Below are 22,216 nucleotides of genomic sequence, written 5' to 3'. Positions count from 1 at the left end.
AAATCAGGGCCATAACCATCATAGACATCGTGGACATGTTTTTATAAAGAACTAAAAAAATGATGAAACAAGATCAAAAGTAAAGTAGAATGAGTCACTTAAGCAATCCCAGCAAAGCACCACGGCACTTTTTTTACTGCTATAATTAAAGTAAATGAGGTGGACTTTCACTGATAAGCAGAAGTGGGGTAATATGCCAGGGTTACAGTGGCTGACTAATGATTCTCATTAAGTTAAAAAGGCATATCTGAAACTGAAATATAGAGAATCATTACAATATCTGCCAAAGATCAGGGGCAATTATGAAAATTAGCCAACAGCTTCCATGTTTGCATTTCCTAGACAAACATGGAATCCAAGCTGAACCAACACATTCAGTTTTAAGGCATAACATTTTCATCTATGTAACCTGGGTTTCATGCCCCCATCATATGATTTATTCATACGGTAAGTATTTACCTTCACACATCTGTTCCCTAGTGGCACAGACTGTAGTGAAAAACCCCACTGACTGCTAAATACCAACTCAGAAAAGGGCAAAGAACACAGGAGGCCGGCTGCCTAATGTGAGAAAGGAGAGATGCGGTTATAATGTAACAGTATCATTCAGTGGTAATCTCATCTATAACTACAGTTAGATGTAAAGAATATTTTTAAACGGTGGAGCAAACACAAGCAATTACATTGCAAAATATAATTTTCCTACTGAGGTATATGCATACGGGTCTATGACGTACTTCCGCTAAAATCTCAGCCAGCTAGGTCACTTCTGCTCTCATAGCAGCAAGGGGATTTTTCACCAAGTGATATCGATGTGTTTAGTAAGAAAACGTAAAAATTGTGTGCATCTGTGATCATTCCTATAGTAAGTGCAAAAGTTCACTTTGCTTTTTTCTATATGTAGATGGAGTGCTTCTCCTTTTTGGATGGCGACGTACGCCGAAGTGTTCGAATAATTAGACTCACGTTGTTGATCGTAATCCTATGTGCATCTTGAACGAAACGTTCCATATGGCGCCGGATGTAACAGCCTGGCTGAGATTTTAGCGGAAGTACGTCATTGACCCGTATGGATATACCTCATTAGGACATTTATTTTTGGCAATGTAATTGCTCGTGTTAGCTCCACTGTGTTTACAGATGGATTACCACTTAATGATACGGTTACAGTATGACAGAATCTTTCTGAACAGGACAAAATCCCTTGAGAAGCAAAACTGTAATCGAAATCTACTGTAAAACAATAATCTTCATGCTGACAGACGAGGAGAGTTTAAACATCACATAAAAGATGCGTTACAGGTCACCTTGCTGGCATTAGGAAATGTGCTGGCATTAGAATTCACCGACAGATACCTTTGACAGGGCTGTTTAAATGCTGACGTGCACTCATCCGTACTCAAAATTCTAAAACACAGTGTGACAAAGGACAGCGGAGAGACTCGTGGAGAGGGGAAACTAACAGTCCTAGTATAACCAAATCGACATTAACGGAGAACATGCCTTCCTTCAGAAAAGTAAATCACAGGCTGAATTGTGTGTTTTGAGGGATGACATGACTTGTACTCAACCGTGTCTGCAGGTTGTCTCCGGGGGCATCATGTATGTACTTGTTTTCGAGGGGGGCGACACTGGCAGTTGTGTCTCACGTACTGCTCTGGGCAAGATCAGAGCCCTTGAGAGAGACAGTCGCATCAATTCACATTAAAGAACCAGTGTTTTCACAGCAATAGCGGTTCATGGAGCCCCTCAATAGTTCCCGTAATTTACGAGTAACACACAGAGCAGCAGCAATAAAGGCTGATTGAGATGAGCTTTTATCATTTAAATAATAAAATACTAAGGTAATTAAAAAGAAATACGCTTCATAATAAGGTCTTTATACACCTCTGAAGACATAATTCTGTATATTAAAATGCATTTCTGTCAATCGATCTTCCAAAAACTACCCGCTGGATCTTCTATGTCGCTGGTATAGTTATATTGTGAGCTGTATTGCTTTTACAGAGCTGGAGCCCATGTGAGGCGAGTACACGCCTATTCACAGGCCCTTTGTGTTGGAAGTAAAGGGATGAGTAAATGGAAAAACTCTCAATTATTACTGAGGAGGATCTCTTTTCAGTGGAGCACTCACTAGCCTAAACATCTTAAACAGTAGACTGTCAACGTATACTCTCACACTCACCAGACACCAGTCTGCACACAGGTAAACTCAACAGAACTAATTATCTGTTGTATTAATACACGTAATTAATAAAGTTAATACACAATCTGAATGGCTTTTAACACTCGAATAATAAAATATATATCTTATACATCATTACATACATCATCGATGGCCATCTAGTGAGTGAGAGTGAGAGTGTTTAGGGACGAAGGTCAAATTCTGATGAATGAATGAAGCGTATCCTGTATCTCTTTTAAAAGTGACCGGAAACTACACTAACTATATTCATGACAGGACTGGCTATGATGCATAGAGCGCTCTGGTATCAGTCTCTCTCTCTCTCTCTCTCTCTCGCTCAGACAGCTGAACAGGCTGTTTCTGTGGACAGGGTAAGGCCTCCTGGTGCCTATTGTCAAGCCAGAGCCAAAAAATGCTGACAGCACTGTATGAGCAGCTGAGAGTCAGAGAACAACAGGAAACCGGGGCAATGTGGAATGGAAATGGAAATCTATATCTGCACCTTTTGCCTGTTTTATTGTATTAGGCATCGATCCAACGGCCCAGTGATTGTAGATATGCATCCAAGCACATATGCACCTGGTCAAACCATATTCTGAATCTTTAAAAGGCCTGAAAAGCAAACTCATGCCATCACAAACAAAGTGATCAGATGCATACTATGGTATTTTGACAATAAACACTCCTAAATGGTTGTATTATCAAAAAGTTTTTACATTTCAAGTTATTCCAGTATTTGTACAATTACTGACTTTTCCTAAAATGTGAGATGGTCATGCTTTAGATATCGGCACACATCTCTACAAGCTTTATCTTGGTTTCTCTGCCAACCATCTCTCCTGCTCTGCAAGCTACGGTCAAAATCTGTGTCACCAGTTTTACACAATCTCCTCCTTTCGCTTTCATCTCATTTTACACAGTCTGGATCTCTGACATGCAATTGTGCCCCAACTATCTTCTCCCACCGGGACCTTTAAAAAGTCCACACGTGAAAACAGTAATGCTCCAAGGCAAAACACTCTCTTAAGGAAAACAAACCAATTTATAATTGTGCCTTCAGGGAGTTTTATCTGTTTGATTAAAGTACAGTACAGGTTTTAAACTTAACCAAAAGTGTATCGGTTATTGGATAGCATGCAAAAAAATGTCCACATGTGTTTTCATATTGTGACAAAAGTTTCCTTATATACACAATACAACACGTACCTGTAATATAAAATAACCAATTTATTAACAAAAAACTTATCTTAATGTATGTACATTTTAGAACTGGAAAAGTAATGTTAAATAGACCTGTCATGTTTTGATTAGAAGTAGTGCTAAAGGCAGAACATCCCTCCTCCAGGACTCTTGGCCTATTTCGTTGCATACAGTCTGCAGGCAGCGCTTTCAACACACATAAAGAATGTCACAATTGCACTGATGCACAGAAACATTATCTTGGGCGAAAAGGTCTAATACGTAAAAGACCATTAGTTTCCTGAGTCTATTGAAGAAGCAGACGAAAGCGTTTCAAAAGAAAAGCAACTAAAAGGAAAAAGACGATTCCTAATATAATGTTCAGCAACTCTCAGCTAATTTTAAGCCTCATGTAATATAAAAATCAGTAACATCTCAAAACTGGACCAACCAGCTTTAATAATTAAGCTCTCTTTCATTTGAAACAGCCTTTGCATCAAGGGCAACTCAAAGCTGACCTTCCCATAACCTAGTGTTTCATAATAAACTTGTGGTTTCATACACAGACACACACATGTCTATGTACAAAACAAAGATAAAAGAATAAAAGAGGCAAGAGAACAGAGATTTCGACTGCTTGCGAGTTCTTTCTTGACCCCATACTGCACAGTGACCCTTGTCTACTCTGAACTTTGATTTTGTGAAACGTGTTCTTGGAAACTGACTAATCCTGTGACTGAAATAATTTCCAATCCTAGTTAACCTATAACCCTTACAACTACCATAACTGCAGGTTGTTCTGAGAAATGTTATGCTATTTAAACCGCGCCTACTCGTTTTTCTTTATCTAAAAAAAGCCCTTTTCCATCCATTGACTGTCATGTTCAGTTTAAATGGATTCTTTTGTTTAGACATTTTAAAAAATTGCTTTGTTGAATCAAAATAATGAATACCACTACTCTACAAATGTGTGCTGAACGTCTGCATGAAATCTGAAAGCTTAACAAAAGTCTTTGAACATCAGACACGTGGCTTGAGTGATGATGGGGTAACTCACCTTGGTGGTATCATCATGTGACCGCTGGTAGCGTTTCCAGCGGCAACCGTAGATCCCGGTCAGACATGACAAACACAACTGTCTCTCATAGACCTGTAGAGGTTGGTGCTTCACCATGCTCCTTCAATCCAGTCTCCAGCCCACCTCAATATCATCCCAGTGACGGCCAAAGACCCTGCAGACACACAGCAACACAGCACTGCATAAATAAACAGCACATTAGCATTACTGCCATGTGACGCTACCTAAAATAGCTGACACACCCATAAATCATATAAGGGGAGGTGAGGAGAACTAAGGGTCTATTTGTCATTGTGCAATGCTGCACCGGAGCTTTTGGATCTGTATAGACGGTCAATATAGACTGTTTCAAAGCAACAACATAAACAAACGTTACTGCACATGCACGCGTTTGTGGCCCAAACTTAACTCCCTGTACACATCTGCAAAGAATAGTTCCTGCTAGGTATTTTTGATAACAAGCAAAAGAAAAAATAAGTAAGTTACATTAGCTAGCAAGTTGAATGCCTTTCTTTCAGTTTTATTTTTGGAAGAACAGTTACTTGGCTAAACTTAAATGCGACTACACAACCCAATTTGTTTATTTAATACAGTTAATAAACAATACAATTTAACAAATTGTTTCTTTAATAAAATGATCGTTCAGTAAAATATTAATATAAATTAATTATTATTAGCCACTAGCCAGACTGATCAGCAAACACAGACAGGAAGTTAAATTCGGGCCAGCGATGAAACCGTCTACAACAGCAACTTCTAAACCTGACAGCCACACAATTTTGTCTGTCTGTCTGCTTGACAGTCATCTGCCAGTAAAACTCTACTGTACACTCCAACACTCTCATGTCTGTCTGATGCCAAATTTGCAGAATGCTTCTAGTAATCATTACTGAATTTCTCAAGAGAGTTAATTCACATTCCTGCAGTTTCAGCGCAGATATTGTCTACTGGTTATCAGTCACTGCAGGAGAGGGACTAAACCTCTTATCGGGCAAACCAGGGCGTCTACAGAATCAGCCAAAACATTCTCATGTAACGACGGAGCTTTTTCATTAACATAAATAAGCAACGGGGAAATACAAAAATACAGGAAATGCAAGCGCAAAAAGCCCAAATGGTAATGAGGGACATCAGGCAGAGAACAGAGACCACCAGCAGCCATCTATTTGCAGTGCACTGGTGAGAGGCATATCCGGTTATTAATCCACCCAGCAGGACAATGGGAGTTAGTTCCGTCATCAGGGCGTCGTGTAAATGTCACAGAACCCTCCTACATGTTAAGAAACACTAATGCTGCATTCACACCAAATTGCGTTCCTATTACTATAATTGTTGGTTATTTTCACGGGAGTAATGTGTAAAGCATCGCACAATGGGGAGTGTCTTCATATGTCCGCAAAAAACACTTTCATTTTCTAATAATAGGCAGTTATTGTTACCTTACTTCTTGACTGACACTGAAATGATTTGTTTGGCGATTCATCTGTCTAATCCCTCCTTTCTGTCAGCCTATTCTGATCTGATTGGTCAGATGGTCTACTCTGCTGTGATTGGTCTACCGCGTCAAGTGTTGCAAATGGAAAGTAGGCGGGTATTACACAGAGTAAAACAAATCTGACCCTGAACTGAAATTAGAACGGCAGACAACTCGTTCGCGTGATTGAGAGTCGACTCCTTTTTTACCAAACCAATAACTTGGTTATTCGTTCACTTTCAGAATTACAATTTTGCGGACTGCTTACATTCACACAGAGCGACATTACACACTGCATGGAATTACATTTTAAGCACTTTGTAATATTTACTATTTAATACGCGTTTAGTGTGAACGTAGCATAGCATAACACCGTGTCTACACAAGACGTGGCGCTGCGCAACATGACACAATCAAAGACAATAGAACGCATTAGAACCAATCATAATTGTACGCGACTGGTTGCATCTGGTGTAGACAAGGTGCAAGACATCTGAAGGGAATAAAACTTACACTCTCCATTTTCTTTCATTTCAAAAAGAATAAACATGCAATGACCTACAATGAAGGTCAGGCGCGAGACACTGTTGTACAAGCATCAGCTAATCTGTTTTAGAAAAAACAAGGCCACATGTCCATCCAAGGTAATTGTGTAAACAAAAAGATATGAAAAAGCTAAAATTGCTTTTTCAAGGTTGTACTACATATGACCAAATGACAAAATGTGTGCTTTAAATGTGTTAATAAATCGTAAACTGGCTGTCAGTTCTTGCTAACTGAGGACAAGCAGCTGTTACAGCACGCCCATGTTGAGGACAGAATCCAGTTTGGAGAGCTGCTAAATAATTCAGGACCTCCTACTGTAGATTTACTGCTGGGTTTGTGGCACATCTAGAGAGTAGCAGTAATCTGAATAGCCGGTGGGATCATTTCAGGGCTAATTTGATCTGGCCGCACACTAAAACACAGGTGAAAGGCTACATTACAGCACAGTCAATGTGGAAAGAATCAGAGAGCAATGAGCATTCATTGTGGGAAGTTCACAAATTCATATTGTTATTAAGAGTACATGCAAAACACTCTGTACACAAAATAAGAATAAGTCACTGTGCATTGTGTATATTTAATAAAACCCATCCAAACATTAGATGGCTCAGGTTTATAAAGTCAATAATGCTAGAGGTCACAATAATTATGATTAGTCACTGTTGTTATGAACAGGTGATGAAATGCAGTCGTCAGCTGTGCGTCGTCTCATCTGACCCTTCAGAAAATGAAAACCAGGGTGAAGTCAATTTTTAATAGACAGACACTGGTGATAGTCTACACAACCTTGTACATCTACCAGTTCTCTTATTAATCATCCGGTGAAACTGTACTTTAGAAGGAACTAAGATTCACTCTTAGACATTGAAAATTAAATTGTGGGTTTAAATTTGACATCAATTGATCCGAGCAACAGTACAAAATTGTCTGAATGTCTTTCAGTAAGAGTCGAGACACAAAGTCACAGCATTTCCCAAAATACAAATTTGAATGCGAGCTGGTTCACTGGGCGAGTTTAGGAATATTATTCTCCTTTCTGCTGCCTCATTTCCTATTTCCAGCAAACAGTGTCAAGCAGCCTCCATAACGGGAAACAGTTCAGCAATTTAAGTCTTAAGCAACTTGAAGCAGAAGAGACAGGAGTTCTCTTTCCTAAGCCTACTGCAAAAACACAGTATCATTGAATCATTCAGTTATCTTAAGCAGAGAGGAAGCTAAAACAGAGCTGATCTACATCCAGTGTCTTAAACAGTGTTTCCCATACAATTCAATTACTTAGGCTGTCCGCCCAGGTACATTAATGGCCGCCCAAGTATATTTGATGTTACATTTTGTAATTCTTTACGACTGTATCTGTGATCGATGGACTTGTGGATAAACAGCGCTTCCACGTCTTCTCTCTTTCCTGACTTGTTTGGCGTACATGCCGCTTTGCTGCATGCGCGTTTCTATGTTCACATGCACTCTCTTCCAATTAGCTCAATGTGTGCGCAAGTCCTCTGCCTCTTATCTGCGCATGTAGTATGCTCCATGTAGTGTGCTTGCATTTAAAAATCAAAGAAGCGTTCACAATGCAGCAACACATTGTTGAGAAAGGAAAAAGCAGCATATAGCTGCTCTTTAATGTAGATTGTGATTTTGTCCGATGATGTTGCGTTTATAAATCAGGATTTTAGCAGCAGTTAAGAGTGACGGCTAATGGCACTTAGTTGTAAAATTCAGTATAATGTGACGGATCAGAGAGTAGAAGAAAAACATATATCAAGTGCTAACACCAACACGACGCAAACACAATGTGATGATGTCACAAATGTGCCCATTAGTTTGTGACGTCACCAGTGCCACAAGTCTGTCAAAAGCTAAATCTAAAATCTCTAAAATAAGAATTTAATAGTCCACAGTTGACATTCTGTAGTCCTTTACCCGCAGAGCGTCCAAAGACAATAGCTTCGGTTTTTCCACCATTTAAATGCAGAAAATTATTTGAAATCCAACATCCGATATTTACATCTGCAAAGCATGCAAGCAATGTTTCTATATCATTCTTGTATAGGGGAAATAGATTTGAGTGTCATCCGCAAATTAAAAGATATTCCATGTTTCCTAGAAATTTACCCTAATGCTAGCATGTAAGGTGAAAAAAGTAAGGGAGCTTAAATAGAGCCCTGAGGAACTCCTGAGGTGATGGTGACCGGGGATTGCAACTGTTTCCCACGAACAAGGAATTCCCAGCAGGAGCAGGTCTTGAGCCCTCGTCGATTAAGTTCCTACCCTTTAAACACACCGCACGTCCCTCCTACCAATCACATGGGTTAGTGAGGTCCCTGAATCGGAGTCGCCGGAGCTCTTCGCGGGCCCTGGCTGCACACAGAGAAGACGTTCGAACTTGAAGTAAAGTCGTGAAGTAAAAGTCGTAACAAGGCTATTACTAATTACTTATATCAACCTTAATAAGTAAAGTGATTCAAGGACAGACATGAATCACCTCTTCTAATTCATTTAAATAAATAATTTAGAAATATATAAAGTAGTATTACAAATACAAAGTATTTAAAATGTGAGAATTATATTTATATATATTATTTTGATTTGATTTGATTCAATTTATTGTCATTACACACATACAAGTACAGTGCAAGGAAATAATAATTAAAAAATTTGACTTTTAATTTAAATTTACATTTATGCATTTGGCAGACGCTTTTATCCAAAGCGACTTACATAGAAACAAATGTATGGGGTAATGCTATATGTGCAATCCCCTGGGATCAAACCCAACACCTTTGGAGTTGTTAGCGCCACGCTCTTACCACTGAGCTACAGGAAAGCTTGAATTTTTATGTCAATTCCCCATAAAACAGCAATTACCTCAAAAGTAATAGAAAAGTGATTAAAAAAGTATTGAAATTAGAGTAACTAGTTACTTAGTAACAAGTTACACCCAACACTGATGATGATAAAAGTGAGTTGACGTCCTGAAGACAAACAAGGCTGTGAGCCATTACTAGATGTCAGTGTACCAGGGTCAGCTGGGTGAGTTATTCAAAGAAATAACAAGGGCTTCTCAAACTGATGCACTACAAATTACTGCAATTGCTCTCTGACAAGTGAGGAGACAATTGCAGAAAATGACAACAATCGAGTCTTTGCTGCAGGGAATGGTGGCGGACGTTAAGCTATTATTCTGTGGCAAGATGCCAAAGCTGATCAATTTACAGGATTATAAAGTATGTTTTTTCTCAGCAGGGATAGTTCACCCAAAAATGTTTTATTCTGGCATCAATAACTCACCCTCTTGTCATTTCAAACCTGTTTGACTTTCTTTTGCAGAACACAAAATATGCTATTTTGAAGAATGTTTGTGTGTCTATACTTGAGGTGCACCGGTGTACCGATTGAATCAGCTGTTATTTAGCATTATTGGCTGGGACTGGGGGCCGGCCGGTCAGTTAGTCTCACGTCTCGCCGATTCCAAGCCGATCTGTTTCCTGTGACGCAGGCAATAACGTCACAGCCATCAGTACACTCAAAGCCACAAGTAAATATGTAAATGTGAGCACGCACAGCCGTTTTTTCACAGCTTGTTTATACTCGCATGTGGGTCCACCATAGTACACGGGTGTCTCTGCTGACAGAAGCGCATCTCTCATATCTCCTGACTGCACACGCACGGACACATAACATGTACTGCATAGACAAAAAGGTGCACTGTAGTTCATCTCTTGTTGCTCCATCTACCTGGGGTATGTATGCTTACAGTGATGCTAGGAAACTCTGACAAATGTAAACTCATGTTGAAGTTGTTAACTCTGTTTAAAACAAACACAAATTCTATTCAACCTGATTGCTTTTCCTAGTTAAAAACTATAGGAACTTCACTCAGGTAAAATTACATTCAACACGACTTCTACTTGTTTTTAAAATCCCAAATATAAAAAACCTATAAATCAACCTATAAATCAACCTATAAATCAACCTATAAATCAACCTATAAATCAACCTCGTTTTTCACATTTTCTGGGTTGCTAGATGCACCGGGGACCCGATTATAGAACTTAAACACAGAAAAATTTGGGTTTTCATCCAATGACTCGAATATATAATGGTATTAAAATATAGTAAGACCAAAGAACGCATGTACGTAGCCTCTGGTTTGACTTCATTGCGAATTGGAACACAGCAATGGTATCATAATGTTATTTCACGTATTTTACTGTTGCTGTTCTCAATCTCTTTGAAGATATCAATCAATGCATCTATATTACCGGGGGGAAGGGTATAGTAATGAAACTCTGTCATGCCCTGACAGGTTGTTTGTTAGCAGGTTGTTTGGACATCTTCCTCCCAATTGAACTCAATCCAATGCTGTGCTAGCATCTCCACTATACCTCCCTCTTACAGTTACTGTCTGTTTACTTAAAACTGCCAAATCCCTAGCAAGAAACATCCCTTATAATGAGGGTGTGAGTGTTTCATCACAGATTTAGACCATTTGTCTTAAAACATTTCAGTCTGGAATTTACAATGACCACACTGAGTTCAGATTTGCGCCAACCAATGTAGACATAAATAAAGCAATGGAAGACCATTTAACTACAATTTGCAATTTTGTGTTCTAATTTATTCAACAGAAAATAAAACATTGACACAAAATTGAATAGTCTAGTCTTTACCAACTCTTATGTTGTTCACCCACATTTGGAACATGAATATTAGGGACAGCCTCAGCAGACATTATGTAAACAATTCTTTTCATTTCAATTCTAATGTTGGCTGTTGAATTTGGAATTTGACAACATGGCTATGATTTTAACACTACTACAACAACACCAAAAGGAAGGAACACCACACTGACCCAACAAAACTCAATAACCACTGGCATTTGTTGGACCAATATTGATCATACATCCAGGATTTTGACAGTATGATAACCTTTAGCAAAAGTGTCATGGTTTCACAGTATTGCAATTACAAAACAAATTTCATATGTAATAATCATAGCCCATATATTAGGCCTAAACATGAAACATTTCATTACTTAATTATTTGTTTTTGTGTATACCTCGGTATCACAGAATATTTTGTGGTTTTGAAATCTTGACCCTTTCAAACCTCGGTTTACCTTGAAATCGGTTTTCGGGCCAATGCCTAATCCATAACACACACAAGAGATTGATGTCTCAATGGTATCAAAAACAGCATTATAACAAAAAACGATTGATCCTTACACAGCTATCGCTTTGTGCATTGACCTTAGGCTTCTTGAATAAAACTATCCAAGCAAAGGAAAAACAGCTCAAACCCAATTACGTTTATTCTTGGTGACAGAAATTGACAAAAACATGAATGTCTATTCGATTTCAGACATCGATCAATTTTATCCAAGAAAAGTGTGATGCACCTGCTCTGAATGCTAATGCACAGCAGAATGCTGATGTGGAAATCTCTTACTTCAATTGTTGTAAGATGCAGACATAGCACAAAATTACTGATGTGTATTTATCTATACGATGTTTGGTAATCCTTACAAAGCTGTGGGCATATATAATAAACAAACAAACAGACAGACAATGTTTACAACCAAGTCATTACTTGTATGTCAAGACATTGGAAATAAGCCAACAGATAATGCTTGAGAATTACATTCTACATAAACAATGTGACTGCTGTGGAAATGTATAAACAACAAAACAAAGACTGAGAAAGACCTGTTTTCAAGCGTTAAAAACTTAAATCATTAGACAGACAAGCTTCAAGAATGAAGAATTAATTATAGATCCGCATGGCACTAATGGGCCCCAAGGAAAAACAAAATGGCTGTTTTCCTACGAAATAATTAAATATGATACACCCATTCATTTCTTATTCAAGCGGTTGAAGGAAATGCTCTGCGGATTTTAACACTGAAGCACAGTTTATTATCTGTACATCTTTCCTACAGCCTCCACCATCTAAATTAATTACAGGCTGGTTTATGGACACAAGCCTGGTGCCACATTTCTATCATAAATAATTGAAACCAAAATGTCTCTCATTTCCCGTCATGAAATGACAAATAGACAGTCAGTTAATAACGGCTACCATAATCACAGAGAACCGTTAAAGAACTTGCCTTGTCCTGTAAGTTTCCTTATTCATTTTTCATTCACTGAAGGTATTTATCCTCTTGGGTGGACAGATCAAGCACACAGTTTTCATCTGCTCCTCCAGGCAAAAGACAGGACATCTTCAGTAAGAAAGAAATTCTGCAGAATGTTGAGCCATGGGAACTTGAAGGAAGGCCTTGTGGTGATTGATTGGCACCGTAATAGATTTGGGATAAATATAGCTCCTCTACCAAGGTAGCCTGAACAAAGTTGTTAGATGCTCTGTCATCGTTTCACCTGCTGTCTCTTTAGAAGACACATACTTTAAAAACCCAACAGGGGAAGTTTTTCAACACCATTCATTTAACCAATTAGAAATTAGCGACAGGGGTTAAATCGCTATTGTACAGGGCCACCACAGCCCTGAGGTGACAGCAGAAGCTGTAAGTCTCATAAGGAAATTACATTTTAGAAGATTTCACTTGCAATCATGTTAATGGATGTTAAATGATAGAAGAGACATGTTGTGAAGCAGTTCTCTCGTTCATTTTGATAACATACACAGGATCAGACAATAAAACACTTTAAACGTTACACAACAAGGACCATGTATGGCTTAATTTGACAAAACTATGCAGTAATATCACACAAGATTGAACATTTTTTCAATAATTCTACCACTGTTACAACCCACCCCATAGTTTAAGGACAAGTAGTAGATTTCAGAATTTGAGATACAGAGAACAAAAATAAAACATTTAGAAATGCGTTACTCCCTACATCATGGTTTGCCTATACTGTCATTTATGGGTTTATTAATATATTAAAGGAAAATATGTAATTATTTTGTTATGAATTATCCAAAATACACTTGCACGGTGTGATATGCTGTATTTCATGCAGTTGTGTACTTACATTATCCCTTTTTCTTTGTTCTGATGAACACAGAGAAGATATTTTGAAGAATGCTTGTAACCAAACCGTTCTTGGCCATTATTGACTTCCATAGTAGGAAAACTTGCTTTTTTTTGTTCTGTTGAACACAAAAGAAAGTATTTTAATAAATTTATCGGAAAGCGTTCCGGGGCACTTTTTACTACCATTGCTATTTTTCCTACGATGGTAGTCAATTGTGGCCAAGAACTGTTTGGTTACAAGCATTCCTCCAAATATCTTTCTGTGTTCATCAGATTTGGAATAACTCGAGGGTGGGTATATATTTTATTTTTAGGCCAAACTGTCCCTTTAAAGGTAAAAATTACTTGATTTAAAGCTATTTTGGTTTAAGTAGTGTCGTTTAATTTGGGGAAAATATCTAATTGTGATTTTTTTGACAGACATTTTAATTTTAAGTCAAGCTTCAGCTCATTATTGTCAAAGGGTGCAGCACAGTATGGGTATAGCTACCCTGCTGAAAGAAAACAATAAAACCCATTACGGAAATCCTAATTGTTTCCATTAAAACCTTTACAAAATAATTTTTTGTGGTGTGTTTTGACCATTTTTTAAATAGGAATTACTGTGGTTCTGTTGGTTCCAGCTGCCAGATAACATCACATCAATAGAATCCAAAACCAGCGTACACCATTATAGTTTCCATTTAAACAAATACAACTCCCATTATAACCCTTAGATCCATAAAATGTTCTATTGTTTTATTGAACTATTAGAATAGTAGGCCACATAGGTAACATAGGCCGATTTATTCCTTATTTGACATTTTAAAAACAAGTAGAAAATGTGCTGAATGTTTCATTTCACCCAAGTGAAATTAGCAAAACAGTTATGTAAAATTTACATTTGTTTGAAATGCGAAGCCAGGCGTGAGATGACACAGGGTGCACGTGTGCGTCAAGCCTCCTCCATATTGCCAGATGCGCTTGTGGAGACTTGTGGTGTAGAGCCGACTCAGGTATAAATGTGCATAACGAAACAGTACGTGTGTGCATGTCAACTGTAAATGTCTCGTCAGGGAAATGCACCGCATGGGCAGAGACGCGCGAGTATGACACAGGACAGGCTGTGTGTGCAGTCTTCTGAATTGGAATTTTGAACTTTAGTATTTATCTGCCTAATATGATCGATCTTACTCTGTAGGCGCCATAATTGCTCCCTTTGTCTCTCTCCTGTTTTCTGTTTGTTCGCTAGTTTTACACTGTACACAGCGAGTTTGCAAGTATGAACTTAAGGAGACTTAAGGAGAGCTTCATCCACCAATCAGGAAGCTAAACAAAACTATACAACTGACCAAGCAACGATGACCAGCAAGTAAATTGCTCAAGGACATTTGTTTTAAAAAGTTCTTAAATTTTGCAATATAACAATTATTTTCCCAAAATAACTAGCAAGGACAAATATGGCCAGTGTCAAACAGTCAAATAAGCTTTCTCTTGCATGTCGCACTTGCTACGAGAAAAGCGGTCTGTGCAACGAAAATGTTTTATAGTGTAGCACGCGTGCGACACAGTTTGGTAGGTGCATTAGACAGAGCTCCTTGTTTGTGTGAAGTGCGTTTGTCGTTGTGCTTGTTCGTGTGTGAGGTTAACTAACAGGGCACCATTATTTTTTTTCATTTTGCGATTAAAACTTGTCTAGAGCCCTATGATCTGTGCAATGTGGGAAAACATGAAGCAGAATTCTACTATTTAAATATCTGCCTGCTCTGCGTGTCTATGAGTGAATTAGTTGCACACTTTAACATGTAACCAGCGTGACACTCGTGAATCGTCTGTTTCTTGCTATACAAGGACATGAACACATGAACTTCATTCACAGAGTTGTTCACTATTGTGTGAAGCCACTGTCACACAAGCTCAAGCGTCTTCGCGACCACCCGCCAAAATAAAAGTCAGCTTAATTTGAACCAGATGATAAAATAATTAACTTGCAATTAATGTATAAACTATAGAAAACACTATAGTATAGTAATGTTCAAATATGCTATAGTACACAATCATTTTACTGCAGTCTACTGTAGTAAATACTATAGTACACAGTATTTTTATGGACAAATATATTTAGAGCATCGAAAATACAAAACTCAATCAAATTAAAAAGGAAAAACAAATTTGGTTTAAATAAAACAAAAACGATATGGCCCCAATTAATCCATTTGTATAACGTTAATGTTCTTTTTCAGTTGCCTGTCTATTTATGTGATAACGTGCACTTGATAACAGATGTATACTTGTGCTACGAAACTTTAAAAATCTGTAGAACCGGTACTATATGCAAAAAAGTTAACATACAGCCCCGTTTTACGTTCCACCAGGCATCCAAACTCACCCCATTCATCACGGTGCTGATGTAGAAAAGCAACGTTTTTAAAAGATCAACTTTGGCTAATTCAATCCCCCATCATTTATTCAATAAAGTAATTGAGCTTAAGACATCACATCACTCAGGGATGCTCTGTAAATAATCATTCTTCCCCAGCCAACTAATAGACTGACTGTAAATCTTCTTTCTTTGGTTAGAATGCACTCCTATGGTACACTAACCCCCTTTCGTGTTACGAAGGCTGTTTCATCTTCGTCCAAAACACACTTTATGCAAGTAAACACAAACGTGGAATATATTTAAAACTCAAAAATCTATTATGATGCATGTATGAAACGCCATGTGACAAAAATTAAAGACTTAACACTTCCTACACACAAGGGATAAATCAAAACTAACAACAAACCATGAAAAACATACTGTGCTCAGATGGCTTTACTCTCTCCAAACAGAGAGATGCTGGGCTTGGCACGTTCTCCATCCAGCTAAACCCAATGCCCTCTTGAATTCTAATGCTGAACGCACAAGATTAGTCTAAAATCAAATCGGAACAACCTCTAGTGATGAAGTCCAGGGGACTGATGAGATGAATTTTGTTTTCCGCACTGGACTTTAATCATACAGTAGGTGCAGATACATTTCTCTGAATAACAGCACCTGACAAAGGCATGCAGACATAGAAGGAACATTGTTCTGGTGGAAATGAAGGCCTTAATAGACTTAACTCTTTCAAGACCTTAAACCCTGAGGCAGTAAGCACAGGTTCCATAATCTCTCTGGCTACAGGAAATGCGCAGCCAATAAACATAGTGGGCGGCTTCGAACATACACTTCAAGAATCTCATTGGATATGCAGTGTTTAGTGTGATGCAATGGTTCTAACTGGTTTTGCTTCAGACCTGACCCAGATTTTACACACATTTACAATGAAATGTATGCATGCTACCTTAAACAAATGATAGTATAATAAAGCTATTCATTCACACTCTACGCAGCCAGTTATTACTGGCACAAAACACATGGTGGCTGCCTGACACAAACCAAGTTTATATTCATTTTAAATTGTATGTAGCTTGTGCCACCAGCCCCTAGTTTCAAAACATGCCCATTACCCAATCAAATGCCGTTTTTTAATAGGGTGCATGTCATTTGGTCCATTAATGTTACACTGAGCTTTGCGTCCCAAGATCTCCTCCATTATTCCTTGACATGTGGGAGGGGGATGGACTAATCATAGACAGCACATTGCTCAGCTCTCACAAGTCTGACAATAATAAGAGGTCGCCACACAGCATCACCCGGGTCTCTTATGATAAGGACAGATAATTTAACGTTACACCCACCATGCTTGATTACTGGAGACCCAGTTTGGGCAGCAGTGATCCTTTTTATAGTCGGCTAACAGATGCTTTCTCTTAAATGCTTTTAGAGATAAACAAGGCAGTATAAATTCAAGTAGAGTTTATTGACCTATATGTGTGACACTTAATAGACAGCGATTACATAAGAGGAGGAGGCTTATGACTTTAAGAAGAAAAACAGCTCATAAAGTTATATTGGTAACGGCAACACAAAGGTCTTTCAACATGAATAACATACCAATGGACAAATATGACTCCCTTACTTTCAATACCTTGCATAATACATTGATAACTATAAGGTCAACGGGCAACCCTTACCTGAGCGTATCTGATGTACATTATGATTTTACAAATTCAACAATCTGATGCAACATTTTCCTAAATTAACATTGTTTTGTTGGACATGCAGCAACATTCCGTTCACCAATCTTTTATTATTCAGAACCACACCCTGTTAGGAGTGCAGTTAGAGTTTGAGATAGTTATGGATATGATCGGTTAAACGAAGCGTTACTCCAAGAGTAAGGGTTTTGATTCAGGATGCTTTGATAGGCTCAGCTTGGTTAAATCACGTTGTGCCATACACTTGCATTAAACAGAGGGAGACGCAGATGCGCTCATGTCACCTGGCATTACCCGAACGGGTGTAACCGCACAGGTGCAGGGAAACATACAATACAACCCTGTTTACAAAATCTATACAAGTCAATAAGGTCTGTTAATAAACTGCTATTTAACACATTCAGTGCATTTCCTGCACATCATAAAGGCATTAAGGATCCAGATTTGAATTTCCAAATGTGTCAACAATTTTTTAATATTAGCACGGTACATACTTGACCCAAAAATGAAAATTCTGTCATCGATAACTCCCCTCGAGTTGTTTCAAATGTCTATAGATTTACATTTATATTTTACATTTAGTCATTTAGCAGACGCTTTTATCCAAAGTTCTCACTCACTTACAGATGAGGTACAAAATATTTCTTTGTTCCGATGAACACAGAGAAAGATATCCAACCAAACATATCTCAACACTCTTTGTGCTCCCATATTAGGAACATTTACTTCATCATTTCTTTGTTCTGTTGAACTCAAAAGGAGACGTTTTGAAGAATTTAGGACAGCAAACAGTTCTGGGACGATTTTGACTACCATTGTTTCTTTCTTACTATGGTAAGTTAGGTGTTGAGATATGTTTGGTTACAAGCATTCTTCCAAGTAACTTTCTCTGTGTTCATCAGAACAAAGAAATCAAAACACACTTGGAACAACTCGACAGTGAGTAATGATGACAGAATTTTCATCACTTTTAAATAAATGCCCTAATATTAATACAACAACGTTATCATAAAGGTGGTTTGTTTACCGTAAACGAAAGAGCACCCCTTACGTCCATAAACCGTGGTTTTACAACATGAACTACGGTTTAACAAATGTACAACTGTCTCGCCATAGTTCAACGTGGAATTTGTAGCAAAACTATGGTCATAGAAAACGGCAATAAAATCCTCAACAAAATCATGGCTGTTACACTTTTACTACAATAAAACCATGGCTTTTAGACTTATTTACAAGATTTCTTACCCTCTCTAGACGCGTTTGCCTTCTGGTGTTTCAGCAGGTGAAGTTTGAGTAACGTTTCCTCTACGCGTCTCTTCCACACCTAACGGGACAGGTAACCCGTAACACAACCCGTACACTCAGTCGATGAATATATAAAAAGTATAAGCGAATATAAAAAAATACTGCCTCCCCAGATGCGAGATGCGACAGACGAAACAATAAAAAGTATCTGAAGTACAAAAACAGCTGTTTATTTGCTGTGCTTTTGGGCTCTTTGTGTTGACAGCAAACGATGTACCTGTGCACGCGCTTATGGTAGTGAGTGTGTGTGAGACGGCAGCAGCGCTAAAGATTGGTTATGGGCGGGGTTGATATATTATGGGCGTGGCTAATTGGTGTTCTGTCTTATTGTGCTCCCTACTGTAAGATATGAAAAATGCTTTCGCTCCTTACTGTCCAATTTGTTTTATTTGATTGCATATTTGCATTATTTAACAAATCGAATAGTTCATTCTGGCATTCTATCCATTTTTTTACTATTTTTTCATTAAAATATAAATTACAATTTAAAACTGTCTGGTTTGGTTCAGCTACTAAATCAGACATTAAGACACTTCCACGAACAGTCAGGACTGCTGAAAGGATTTTTGGTGCCCCCCGCCTCACCCCCAAGATCTATACACCTCCAGAGTGAGAAAAACGGCTGAGAAAATCCCTTTGGAACCCACTCACCCAGCTCACTCCCTCTTCGAACTGTTGCCATCTGGCCGGCGCTACAGAGCACTGACCACCAGACACAAGAACAGTTTTTTCCCCTATACTCAGCCTGAACAATTAAAAGCACTTACTTAATACTGTCCACCACATTGCGCATTGCACACTTGCACATAGCACATAGCATCTGGAAACTGTACATTGTAAGAAACAATAGGCTAAACCTGTAAATATCACATCTGTGTTTTTGTCTTTTTCACTTTTTGTGTATAGTGCATGTTTTTATTTAATTCAATTTTTTTCTATCTTCATGTATATTTGCACCATGTGTGCACTTTCTTCTGCACTTCCTTCTGAAAAGAATCCTCAGCTGTGCAGATAGCGGTAGCTCTGCATGAAATAGCTGCAAAACACATCCAAATTTCAACATGTAGATTTATTCTTGGACTGTTTAGCTTTTGTCAGCATGTGGTTTATGAAGTTTACGTTAGATTGTCTTACATCACAGACACATACAAACTTCAGTGATCCTCAGAAGTGAGTAATTGTCCGTGGGCACTCTTGCCTAGGTTGCAGGATAGTTGCTTCCCCTGATATGTCAAAAAAAACCTTCTCATTTATCTCTAAATTCCACTGTAAAAGTCACTGCGTTTACATTATACGAATAAAGTGACAATCTAAGCATTGTGACTCCCTGAACAGATTCTAACTTAAAACATTTTGATACAGTTGAGTGTTTGTCTTGGTCCACTTTAGTTGACTCATTAGATTACATGTACTCTAGATAGTGGATGTTATTTCAACTCAGTCACTAGGAAACAGATAAACATTTTGAGAAACTATTTGGACTCCAAGGATACAGCATGAGGCCTCTCAAATACCAAATGCCAGTACCAGTACAAAGCTCACTGATTGCTGCTCATGAGGTCATGAGGAATTTTCCTTCAATGACCTTCTTTTTGTGGAAATGCATGCACCTTTACTCGCCATATAAGTGCAATTTTATACAAATGTCTGCTAAAAGGAACATACACAAAAGGTTAAAATTAGGCTAATAATTTCATTTAAAAACCAGGGTAAAATGCAAGAAACTAGTTTTCTACAGAAGCCAGTGGCTGTTTGAGTCTGACACAACTGCTTTCTTTGTTCGCCATCTAGTGGTTGACGCTAAAAAGTAAGTTTTCAGTTTTACAACTTTGTTTCGAATACAAGGGCGAAGTTATCTAAATAATTACCTTTGAAACAGGATTATGGGCTCGAGAATGAATCATTGTGCCCTCAATTAGTAGGAGTGGCTGAGGGCACTGTCAATTCCCTCTTGTCCACTCCTGTACACTAGTGCAACAGACTGAAGCCAGAGGCCACTGGCCACTGGAGGGCACTGCTTCTCGTACGGTCAAAACCTTTTCTCTTTAAGTATGACATCATTTGGATGATCTAATGCACCACTGAACAGAGGGACCAGGTCATTTTAGTTACTGACGGGATTAGATCACAGTTTTTAAGTCTTTAAGGTTTAATATGCTTCAGTTTATACAGCATGTATGCTGTGTAGATCTCCTTGGTGTATTTTTTTAGATTAGATTAAACTTTATTGTCATTACACATATACAAGTACAGTGTAACGAAATGTAGTTTAGGTCTAATCAGAAGTGCAATTAGCAAGTGCAGGATATACAGTGAATAAATACAGAATACAATATTAGGAAAATATTATACAGTGGGCATGTTCTATGAAAATATGACAGTAGGTATGTACTATGAACAATATATACAGATGGCTATATACTATAAACATTAATGTACAGGTGGCTATGAACAGATAATAATTTAGTCACAAATGTCAAAACGAGATAATTGTTAAAACATTAAGGGGCAGGGGCTGTTTCCTGGACCAGGATAGCTAAAGCCAGGACTGGGCATTAGTTAAATTAGGATATTTAAATTAAGTTAAATTACTAAAATGTTCATATTAATCTAGGATTTAAGACTTGTCTGTGAAACTGGGCATAAGAGTTTAAAGCTGTAGGCAGAATGTAGATTGAATGGGTGAAATAATCTGGATTTAACTTTTTTTATATCTTCAATCATATTGACTTGAGTTTGTGATTGTTGTGATCTCTTCTGAAACTTTAACGGGGACATTTGTGAGATTTTGGGGTCTCCGTGTAATCTCATTGAAATTACTGAGATATTTACTAAATCTCATTTGTGATTTGTCTTTTTTATGGGAGACTTGACAAGGCCATTGCAAGTATTCATAGGGCCTGGGGTTAAACGGGTAGCCCCTCTAGTGTAAAAGTATGTGTAATAGGGTCGCATCTATGCTCAAGTTATGTAATAGATTAATTTTATTTGTTTTTAAGCTTTCTTTTTTAAAACTTTAAACTTTTTTTAGTTTTTAACTTTATCTTGTAAATGCATCGCTCCTTGCAAGCACATGTGATCGGTTGAGAAATCCATTAGCCACGTTTGAACCAAAAGTCTTTTTTTAAAACAAAGAGGCTTTAGGGTCAGATCTATATGACGAAATAAGTAATTTGTGCAATACAGTTAAATTACCATTACTAGAATGAACTTGGAAATGGTAAAGCCTGATGTAAATAAATATGTTTTATACAAACAGTTTAGCTTGCAATGAATTAGATTGATCTAACTACAATTTAATATTTCACAGTTTTAATAAAAAAAACTAATGCATTTGCAATGTAGCACAAAGTTACATCAGCATAAGAAGTAACACTCTTC

At 37.9% G+C, this 22,216-nt stretch overlaps 1 protein-coding gene across 11 annotated transcripts in view; it reads right to left on the bottom strand.

The window, feature by feature from the left end:
- The window catches only part of gdpd5b (glycerophosphodiester phosphodiesterase domain containing 5b), a 35,083-nt gene extending 15,965 nt beyond the window's left edge, over positions 1 to 19,118 (bottom strand). For 8 of the 11 annotated variants that reach the window (XR_013787999.1, XR_013788000.1, XR_013788001.1 and 5 more), the window contains exons 1-2: positions 18,776 to 19,118; positions 4,422 to 4,596 (exon numbers count right to left, since the gene is read on the bottom strand). Coding sequence is in view for 2 of the 11 variants with exons in the window: in XM_079481211.1 (XP_079337337.1) it covers positions 4,422 to 4,538 (117 nt within the window). In the remaining 9 variants the exon portion in view is untranslated. Of the gene's footprint in view, positions 1 to 4,421; positions 4,597 to 8,733; positions 8,824 to 18,775 lie in introns of all 11 variants that reach the window. The other 3 variants (XR_013788006.1, XM_079481212.1, XR_013788007.1) reach the window with 2 other exon arrangements.
- Positions 19,119 to 22,216: the final 3,098 nt, after the last annotated feature.

The sequence above is a fragment of the Barbatula barbatula genome, assembly GCF_947034865.1.
Source record: "Barbatula barbatula genome assembly, chromosome: 19".
Classification (NCBI taxonomy): domain Eukaryota; kingdom Metazoa; phylum Chordata; class Actinopteri; order Cypriniformes; family Nemacheilidae; genus Barbatula; species Barbatula barbatula.
Note: the sequence above shows the minus strand (reverse complement) of the source record. Positions and strands in the feature narration are given on the sequence as shown.